Source organism: Pagrus pagrus (genome assembly GCF_965226575.1).
Source record: "Pagrus pagrus genome assembly, chromosome: 7".
Classification (NCBI taxonomy): domain Eukaryota; kingdom Metazoa; phylum Chordata; class Actinopteri; order Spariformes; family Sparidae; genus Pagrus; species Pagrus pagrus.
In genome coordinates, this window is record NC_140191.1 from 14,839,570 (window position 1) to 14,850,541 (window position 10,972).

General features: G+C 37.1%; 1 protein-coding gene across 1 annotated transcript; it reads left to right on the forward strand.

Annotated features, from left to right (window-relative positions):
- The first annotated feature begins 9,087 nt into the window (after positions 1–9,087).
- Positions 9,088–10,890, forward strand: LOC311259288 (prostate-associated microseminoprotein-like). The gene is made up of 4 exons (XM_084356343.1): positions 9,088–9,172; positions 9,252–9,362; positions 10,245–10,353; positions 10,445–10,890. Exons 2-4 carry the CDS (start codon positions 9,254–9,256, stop codon positions 10,617–10,619), a joined length of 393 nt encoding a protein of 130 aa, XP_084212469.1. The 5' UTR covers positions 9,088–9,172; positions 9,252–9,253; the 3' UTR covers positions 10,620–10,890.
- Positions 10,891–10,972: the final 82 nt, after the last annotated feature.

Sequence of the window (10,972 nt, forward strand, 5' to 3'; positions counted from 1 at the left end):
TCATGACCATTCAACATACATCTTTTACATTTGAAGAAATGTGGTATTATAAAATTTTAACTTGAGTAAAAGTGCAGAAGTATAATCAGCGCAGTATCAAAAGTAAAGGCACTCACAAACAGTACTGTGAAGATTATATTAATTGTTAGATATGCAGTTGTGTAGCTTATCTGTAAAATGCTTTATATCTTTTTAGGGTGATTATATTATGTAAATCTGCAAAGTAACTACAGCCAGAAAATCAGAATCAGAAATATTTGATTGATCCCCGAGGGGGGAAATAATGTTGCTGTTTATTGCAGTCGTTCCTTCTAATAGAAATATCACACTACAGATATAAACAAGATATAAATAGAGAAAATTAATAAGACATAGTAAATAAGAATTAAATCTATAAAGTACTAAAATGACTTTAAAAAACTAAAGTCAATAACAGCAGTGGAGTAAAAAGTACAATATTTCCCTTAGATGTGAGTCGTGTAATGTATCATAAATTGGAAATACTCAAGTTCAAATTCCTTAGAGTTGAGCTGAAGTACATTACTTTAATAAGTGTTCTTAATTACCTTCCATCACTGCAAACCAGTATGTCAAATCCCATTTAAGTCATGGTACTTGTCACAGAAATATCAGGGAAAAAATGCGTATATCAAAAGCACCACATCAGGTGCTTTCTGTAATAAAACATCCAAAAGCAAAACATTTAACGGATGGGGTCCATGCTCTAATTTGTGTCACTTTACTGGTCCTTGACGTGAAAATGTTTGATGGCTTACACGAATAACTCAAAGGACACACCAAGGCCTCTTTTTGAAGTAACTTATTTAAGTTTCTTGTTTAAAGTGGCAGAAGAAGGGATGTCCTGATCCCTTTTTTTGTTTTTAGATGTCTTGTTCTGTTGAATATCTGCCAACCAAATCCAATGCAATATTTGTTTTGCCTGTTATTTCATTGTGTTAATTTAATATTACACTGAGGCTATAGTAACATTCAATTTCAATACAGTGAATACAGAAATTATAACCTGTACCTCAGGCCTTCTTTGATGGTTTCCTGTGATATTTTGCATAGAGTGCTGTACTGTGTCTCTGCAGAGTGTCTGTGTGGATCAGCTGTAGCAGGCTATCTCAATCTTGTACACACCATCACTGCGCCCACACCCGTCATTATTCCTCCAGTAAAGAATTCAACACTATCAGTATGTTGGAATGCGCCCAACAAAACAAACCTGACTGTACTTAATAGTCAGGGTGTGGGGCTTGACGGACACATGGTTGTGAAATAACTGCTGTTTGGTTACACAGATAATGATGAATGCAAAGTAATAAAATGCAGATCTGCATTTTATTACTGCATGCTGATCTACTCCATGCTGATCCTCATCGCAGTCTGTCAATAAAGGCCTAAAAAGCAAACCATTATTTGAATGCATGTAAATTGGGGACGCTTGGAAATAAAACATTACTCTGAACCAGGAAGAGAGAGACACAAAGTGCTCCTCTGTTCAGTTTCACCTACTTGCACATCATCTGTACATTACGCTTTTTGGCCTTTAGTTTACTTCAAGTGTGTTTTTTCTCTTGTGTTAGATAACTCCTCTACCTCCACCGCTGAAAACACAGAGATAGGTATTGAATAACCGTTGTTAACCTTGTCTTTTTCTTAGTGACCCTGCCTCAGGGTTTGTGTGTGTGTGTGTGTGTGTGTGTGTGTGTGTGTGTGTGTGAGTGAGAGAGAGAGAGGGGGGGGGGGAGAGCACTGACCAATCAGTGAACCCAGAATCACAGAGCCTTTGTCTGTCACTTTCTGTAAACCTCACTACGTTTATCTCAGGCTGTGCAGTTTTTATTCCAGCTCAAAGCTTCCTCATGTATTTCTGTTGGTGTGTGAGTTTTGAATAAAAATGTTATGCCTGAGTTGTTCACTGCATGCTGCATTGTTTCTACTTAAATACTTACAATACAGAGCAATCTTTATCAGACAAAACGTTTTGAAATGCACTTTTAACTCATCGACTGATGCTAGAACAGCAGATTTAAAGTGTTTCTTGTCGCTAGTTTAACATATTTTCATCCTCCTGGGATATTTCAACAAAAATCAAACAACATAGTGTTGAGAAGTTAATGTTCAAAGCCAACTTCATCTGGCTGGACAGGTGTGGTGTTTTTTTCCCTTCTGTAAGGCTCCACATTCATTACATTGTATTTGTTTAACTGAGATTAATGATTATTCCCTTTTATTGGTTTTCCAACTAATAGTAAAAGGAAGCATAGTATTTTTTCTTATTTACCAACACAGACCTCAACAAAGAGAAAAATATCAATACAAGAGTTAAAAAACAAATTGAAATAACATAAAATTTAAATAAAAGATCAAATAGGAAACTAGAGGGATTATGTGTTGCTTCATGAGATGAGGGGATGGAGGATAAAGTAAACAAAATAAAGTATAGTTCAAGCACTGTATCGAGTAAAGTGATAAATAAAGGAAGTTACTTTTTATAACCCTCTTAAAGATAAGGTGCAACTCCCTCCATGCTCTTAATAATAACAACATTAAGTATGATCAATGTTTTGGTGTTATTTTAACAATGTTTGTGTTTGAGGTCATTTTGTTATGAAAAAAATACATGTAATGATGTTTTAATCAAGAGCAAGTCCTTTTTCCCCCCTCTCTTGTCTTCTGTACAGCATGTTTCCTGCATTGACCACATGTGAAATGGTAACTTGGCTATACTTGAACATTGCTGTTTTTAAAATTGTAAAATTAGATATAGATGTTTTAATGCATGCATTATTGATGTCAAAATGCATCAGTAAATCTGATTGATATGTCAGATGAATAGAGTCTAAAGAAGCTGTGAGTCAAATAGCATAATAGGAGGCTGGACTTTAAAAAGACTTACAGCTGAATCATAAACGTGTGTTGGTCAGCCCAGGATTAAGTTTTTTAATCCTTGTATAGTTCCTTTTTTATTTTTGCTTTCTATTACCCTGTCATCTCTCACTTTGCCTCACACTGCCCTCCATCTGCTGGAGATTAAAATACTCCCCCCAGGCTCACAATTAGGCAATCAGAGGGCTATCATTCCGCCCCAGTAGGCGCACAAGGTCGGCGTCATACCAGGAGAGGATAGAGAGACAGCAGAGGGGGGACAGTCAGTCTGACTGATGTCATGAGCGAGGGCTGCTGTTCATGAAATGTACTGTCTGATCTGATGTGTGTGTGTGTGTGTGTGTGTGTGTGTGTGTGTGTGTGTGCGTGTGTGTGTGTGTGTGTGTACAGAGGTATAGAGCGCTATGTACCTTTGTTTTAAAAATAGCAAATAGTCTGCCACTGATGACGTTGTTAAGCCAAATACTGACTGTCTCTCTGCATTATGTACATGTACTGTATTCTAATACAATGTACTTTTTTTTTACAGCAACAATAATTCTGCATCTACTTCTTGCTGACTAAAAGCAAAAATCCTGAGTCCCCTGGAGGTGAAAGTGTTGTGTTCTTCATTAACCATCAGGCTTGACAGATGATGTGAAGTCAACACGTGTTACAGTCCCACACTACTCCACACAGATCAAGTGATAATAACATCACCAGTCATCATTACAACCAGAGGTCATCCTGACAGCCAGAGGTCGCTTTGACTGGCAAAACCCAATATCCCTTTGACTGATATTTGGTAATTGTCTATAACTGGTACTGTCGTTCAAAATGATTTTTTCTTAAACTTTTATTTGAGTTTCTGAATATTTATATTTATGTCCTTCTGGTTGAAGATACTGTAGAGTCTGACTTTTCCTGTTGGCCAGCAATCTAACAGGTACGAAACAAACACAAAACAGGTTTGGATTTTATTTAATAAATAGTTTTCTATATGTGGAAATTCTAATCTAAATGTGAAAAAGGACAATCACGTGTGTGTGAAAATGTGGGTTTCACTTGTGAAGAAGCTTATTTAATCTGATTTCATGTGCCAAGTTGTGTTTCCGCATGAAGAAACTCTAATCCACATGTGAAAATGTGAATTTCACATGGAAAAATTCATTCATTTGTGAAATCAGCCAATAACTTCTCCATTTCACATGTGACATTATTTTCTTTTCACATGTTAAAATTTAACCTCACATGTGATAATAGCCAATTCACATGCAACATTTTTGTAAGGGTCGCACTACCTTGGGGTACAAAAAGCAAATATATTAATATTTGACCTTTAAAATGTAGTTGAGTTATAGTGTGGAAGTAACATGCCAGTACCTTTAAAATTGTACTTAAGTGAGTACATGTAACTTTTCACTGCTGCCAAAAACAATCCAACAAATATCAAAACCATATCACAAGGCTTGACCATCGATCTTTGTCAGTTTTGGGGTTGTAAGTTATCAAAAAAAGTGTATTGCTGCAGCATCCACTGTATCCATAACATCTCCTGATACTGTGCCAGACTTCCATTTTGGAAACCTCAAATTTAAGGACACCGGGAACACCTGTTTTCCTTCAATTTGATACATCTTTATTTCATTTTTATAATGGTATTCATTTTAGATATCCATTTTGAATTGTTAGAGGAAATATTAGCAACAGGATACGACTAGTGACTTAGTGCGATGACCATCATGTGTCTTACGCTTGTCCTCCCTACAGGCAATAACCAACTAATAACTGAAAGTCATTTGACTTTGCATGTGCGGTCGTGTGTGTTGGTGTGTGCGAGAGGGAGCTCACAGCAGGATGAACATCACATCTATTGATCAGGCTAATGTGGGGAGGAAAAGCTGCAGGCCACAGCAGCTGATCAATATGCCTCTAATTACATGATGGGGCACTGAGTGAAAGAGTGAGTGTAGGTGGTCCCCCCCAAACTCACAGCGTTCTGTATATAAACGCTGGCCCACCGAGGGGTTGCTCACTCACTCATACACACAGATCATAGAGCACACACACACACATTGCATCACTTTTTAACGAGATCTTTTCTGATGAGACGCTGGGACGCTGCGTGTGGATAAAGGGAACTGGTGAGTATCCTCCTCTGTGTTTGTATTTGCATGTAACTTGAGGGTTTAAGTGGAGGTGTGGAGGTTTCTTTTTGTGAATCCTGCCTCACCACTGTTTGCCATCAACCCTGCCTGTCCTGAAGCAAATAGAGCTGCTGATATGTGATCTCAAATGCCAACAGGATCTTTGATTCCCTGTGTTAGTGGCTCTCTCCCTCAAGGCCTTGTCACGTCATTCAGGTCCTTCCTCACCATTTGATACACCTTTCATGTGTTCTCTTGTATCATCTGTGGCCTACATTCAGTCTGAAATGAGCAGACTGACTCTAATGTTTGCGGTATGTCTGTCACTCCCTTGTTTATTCTCACTGCATTGTTTCTCCTGTCTGTTACAGGCTTTTCCACTCTGCTGAGGCTCTGAACGGCTAGGCGCTGTGTGATATGTTTGATATTCGGTTGTTCTTGTGCTTGATCCTGTCAACTAAATATCAGACATATTCCTACAGAGTCTGGCATTGACTTCTGACCCTTGTTGTGTCTCTTCAAAAAAAAAAAAAAGTCAGATGTTCAGGTAAATAGAACGTAAACTTTGCATTTGTATTTCTAAATATTGTTAATGTTTGCTGGAATTCCTTCAGTTTAATTGCAGTTTCTTTATTAATTTCTGTGAAGAAAGTGTGAACGTACATTATTAGTATTATGATGTTTTACTGGTAAAATGCACCCAAAAAGTGAAACATTAACAATGATTTATTAATCATTAAAAATGTCTTTATGTACTGAATAAAAAGATAAACAAAAATGAACCTGAATATCAAGTGTCAGTGTTGACTTGCTCTTTTCATTCTCTCTCGCAAACACACACACACCCACATACACAACAATCTTTACAACGAGCGTGACAGGTGAGGAATTACAGTCTTTTCTTTTACAATAGGACGTGTGTGAGTATATCCTGTTTCATAAGCAAACAGGGGTTTTACTGGCACTGGATTTTGACATCAGAGATCACAGCAAAGCCAAACCTGATAACAGCTTTCAGGCAAAGAGATCAGAGCGTGTCCTTAAACTCACTTGACGAGCCCTTTCATTTATCAGTAGGAATGGGGAAGTTTGAAAAACATTCTTGGAGCTTCACTTTAAAATAGCATCGCAGCAGTCGCCTAAAAAGTAGATAGGGACTTGTTTTATAACGTTAATAAACAACTTAAAATGGCTCCATACAGCCCGCTTGGTGTAATCCAAGTCTTCGGAAGATCCCCAAATGATGTGAAAAGATATATATATATATATATATATATATATAAATAAACAAGTCACCATCCTCTTCAGCTGCTATGCTATTTTGCTGTGACGCCCCCCAAAATTTTGTGGATCACAAAACTTCACCAGACTGTCCATCAGCGTAGGGACAACTACACCAGATAATGACAACTAAAAATGATAATGCATTTTCATTTTTGGGTGAACTGTTCCTTTAAGGACATTTCTCATCAACTTTGATTTTATCCACGCAGGACATAAATAAAACCTGGCGGTGTGTTAACGTCATCTGCAGAGATTCATTACTGTCTCCACATCTCTGATTCACGTCCTATTAAATCAAACACAGCATGCTACATGCTTCAGATTCTATTTTTATACTTTAATTAACTGATTTTACATAGAGGGAACATGCTTTTGGACTTTTGGCTAATTAAACGTCCTCCCTCACAGTCAATGAATTCTTCAAAAGGGCAGTTTATTATGTAAGAGTCCATTTTCTAAGGAAGCATAATAAGTTGCATCCTAATGTGCACAAGCCTGCGGGAGCCTGAAGAATAGTTGTGCTAATGTGGGTAAATAATTTGCTTTCTAATCAAATGAGTCACTGTATCAGAGCAAAATGCAGCCAACAATTAGGTATCATACACGTACATGATCAGTGTAATGTCATCTGTGGACACATCAGTGCAGCACTGCTGCAGAGGACAGTAAATGTTCCAGCACTAGAGGGCGCCTGGGTTCAGTGTATGACCTCTGACCTGTACCCAATTTCAGGTTTTCATTTTAAACCTGTTGAGAATCCAGTTCAGTGTGAGCTAGATTGAAATGTATGTTCACTGAGGATAGGTGGAAGGGAGAGTGAGCCCCCCGGCAACAAAATCGCCTTTAAAGTGTCAAACAAATCTGTGCGTGCGTTTGTGTACGTGCGTGTTATCAGAGGTCTCAGGATGGACTGTTCAAACAACCCCCAGCACAAAGAAGAAAAACACTGAAACCCGTCCTCCAGCACAGAAGTAACCTCAGATTCAACTGAGAGGCCCTCAAATATCACGCCCCCTCCTCTGCTCCTGACAAAAAAAACAAACAAAAAAACACACAGTGACGTAAAAACATTTCATGTCAAAGAGACCTTTAATAGGAAAATTAAATTAAGGTTCAGTGGATCATGTAAAACCATGTTCACAATCACGTAAATTGCTTGATGACTCATTAACAAAATGATATGACATTGAATTAAGCAGCTGATGTGCATCAATGAATTTGATTATTATTCAGTTGTAAGAGAAAAGCAATTATCAAAAACATCCTCAGCATTGTTATATTGAATCTTTTTAGATACAATATAACAATGCTGGAAAATAAGTACATATACTCAAGTGCAATTTTCTTGTACTTGTACTTCACTTTATTATTTCCATGTTATGCTCCTACTTTTTACTCTACTACCTTTATGGGCCTTCTTACATTAAAAAAACACATGATGTGCTTGCATGATATGATGCAGTACTGTCTAGTAGTATAACCAAAGCTAAGTATCTAAAATAGGCTCCAAACTGTCATGATATTTACGTTAGGTTTTTCTGTAAAATATATTGAAAATTGGGGTTGTCAGAATTATCATGTGAATTCTTCAAGAGAATGAAGGAAATTGAATTTTCTAGCTTTCAAACCACACCAGGTGCAACCAAGTCCACTAAATGGCACTTGAAGGCGCGATTGAGAGGTACTACCGAGAAGTTATTATAGTGTAAACACTTTTGCTGCTGGTCATTTCCATGGAAAAGCTGAGGGTTTAGTTCAATTTCATAAATCGGGGCTAATAATTTTGACCTCAACTGTACACATTTTTAAAATTTATTGTTAAAAAATGTATTGTTTCTTTTTCTTTTATTTATTGTGTGGTTTATTTTTTATCTAGGATATTATTCAACAAGGAGCATGGTGAATAGCAAATGTAAAATACCACATGGTAGATCTAAATTTGGACTGTCAGCTTTCTCAATAAAAAACTGTGCTGGTCAACGGACAATATATCATCCAAAAAAAAGTGTTTTTGTGAAAAACGTAATGCTCTTACATGTATTGGTGATGAAAACAATAAATATCATAAATATAACACTGTGAAAAAGTGGGAGTTAGGAGTGCTTTTACTATTCAGGACTCTTAACTGTAATGAACATTGTTTAGACTCTATTACTTCCACTGAAGTGAGTAAATCTGTGACTTCTTCTTCCACCACTGTGTTATAAATACTATACTCAGATCAGATTTTAACAATAAAAACCAAAAAAATGAGGCCTTTTCAAATTATTTTCATTAATTGTGTCAACAAATATACGAAGAAATAATGAATAATGAAAGTAGGTATACGTGTGTGTGGATGTTTAGCGTGGGGTCAAGGGTTAACACACGTGCAGCTCCTGTAAAGGACAATGAGCCACTGGCTGCTTGTCTTATGGATGTTGTCACCAGTGAGATCTGCTGATAGGGTCAAACAGCTGCCCCTGAGACAAATGTTATCTGAAAGAGTGCACACTGTATACTCAAGGGCCATTACTGTGAAGCAGTGAAAAGACGGCAAATGACGAACATTGTAGTAATAATACTTGTGTGTTTGTGTGTGTGTGTGTGTGTGTGTGTGTGTGTCTGCATAATGTGTGTGTGCAGATATAGAATGGTATTTAATGAATGGGGGCACGTGGGGGTGGACAAACAGCAACGAAGACAGACGTAGAAATGAGTGCGGAGATAAGTCAGTATAAATATCAGGGAGCATCAGTTCGGGAGGAGACACAGAGCGAACAGGTGAAAGGAGGGAATAGAGAAACAACAAGAGGGTGAATGAAAGAAAGAGGAGCGGAAAGAGAAGAGCAGCAAGGGAAGGTTTTTATATTACATAGCAGAAAAAGGTAAGACTTCTTCTCATCTGGTTATCCTGTTTTTGGTGGCAGTTTTAAAATCTGAGCACTGTTTCTTTTTTTGTTTCAGAAATGGCAAACACAGAGGGAGGAGCGCTTTTAGCTCTTCTGTTGTTGCTGAACGCCAGTGTACCATGTTTGTCTGTGTATAACAGTGGAGAGTGCTTCTTCAACACAAAAGGTACAGTGTGTGTTTAAATGAAATGAGTAATGTTTGTAGGCTGATATGTGCACATTTCTAGTGGTACAACATAATTAAACACACATTTATGCTACTTTATACTTATTCAGTGTACTGTATTTCAGGTTTATTTTCTTTTTGCCTCACTGCATTTATTGGACAGTTATAATGACTTTGTAAAAGTCAGATTTTTCATCCATAACATATGATCAGTTTATGTAGTTTGACGATGAACAACGTAGAGAGTAGAGCTGAGCAACATATTTTCGGGCTATATCACAATACACAATACATATCTTGATATTTTGAAGTCTCCTCAAAAGCACTTCATAAATGCCAGGAAATCAAATGTTTTTGATTTTTGTTTTGATTTATTTTTTACCAAATACCTCGATATCGATATTGCAGCAATATTGTTTGGATGGCCATGGTACTTTCACAAAATATTAACAATAATTAATCATCTGTAATGTGAATATAATGACTGGGTAAAGGTAAATGTTAGATAAGTAGAACAGTTCTGAAAATGACATCACTTTACTGTAATGCAGCCTGTAAAGTCAGGAAAAGACAACAGGATGTAACAACATCCAAATATTGAAGACGATATATTGTCTCAAACCACAATAACAATATATGGGTATATGGGTAATATATACATATCGTATATATTACCCAGTTTTAAATCAACATTTACATGTAAATGCTGCTTAATGCATCAGTAACAGCAAAAATATAATATAACATGTAAAAATTTGTAGCATAAACGCAGAATTAAAGGGATAATTCTGTATAATGCAGGAATTTTACTTGTTTTACTTAAGGATCTGAGTGCTTTGTCAACTGCTGTATATGCCACAATAAGTACTTTTTTATTTCCAGGGAGCTGTGAACACATGGGGCAGGTGTACGGGATAGGAGAGAGCTGGATAACCAGTGACTGTTACCAGTGTGTCTGCATGGAGCCTTTTGGAGTTGGATGCTGTGACCAGTGAGTTTGTTTTATATTCAAATTCCCAACAAAAAAAGACTAAACTTATTCGGATGTATTATATTCACTCTTACGCTGGTCTTCCCTACAGAGAATCTAAACCTGTGGACTATCCAGACTGGTGTGAGATCATCCGTAAACCAGACTCTTGCACGAGTGTTGCAGTGATGAGAGCCAATCATAAACTACCCTGCCTCTGGGGACGAGGTCGTCTCAGACCAGCTGCAGGCCAGCCGTGGATGTCTGACAATGATCCTTTATTTTGAGTTTGGCAATTAATGAAAGAATACAACAATGTGTGATGTTTTATTTTGGATTCAGACGACAGGTTTTATTTCATCATGAGAGACTAAGCTGTACTGAATTTTATAACTAAAGTCTGCAAATAATAGCACAGGAATTATCTGTCCATCCTGTTTATATGTATGATTTCACATTTTAAAGTTGTGCTGTCAATGTTTGTTGTTGAGGACTCTGTCTGAATGTCTGGATTGTTTCTGGTTGATGTTTTAAGATGAAATAAAAATGTATGTCTGATTTCTGGTTTGTTGAATGTGTTACCTGGTATTTACTATGCTTATTTCATTTGAATTTCTACCTCTTGCTTGCTCTACAGTTG

What these genes read in the sequence shown, in the direction of transcription:
- LOC311259288 (XM_084356343.1), top strand. Translation starts at nt 9,254, where the DNA reads ATGGCAAACACAGAGGGAGGAGCGCTTTTAGCTCTTCTGTTGTTGCTG. An exon ending in GTGCTTCTTCAACACAAAAG is followed by an intron (nt 9,363 to 10,244) that starts GTACAGTGTGTG and finishes TTTTATTTCCAG; the next exon opens with GGAGCTGTGAACACATGGGG. An exon ending in GGAGTTGGATGCTGTGACCA is followed by an intron (nt 10,354 to 10,444) that starts GTGAGTTTGTTT and finishes TCTTCCCTACAG; the next exon opens with AGAATCTAAACCTGTGGACT.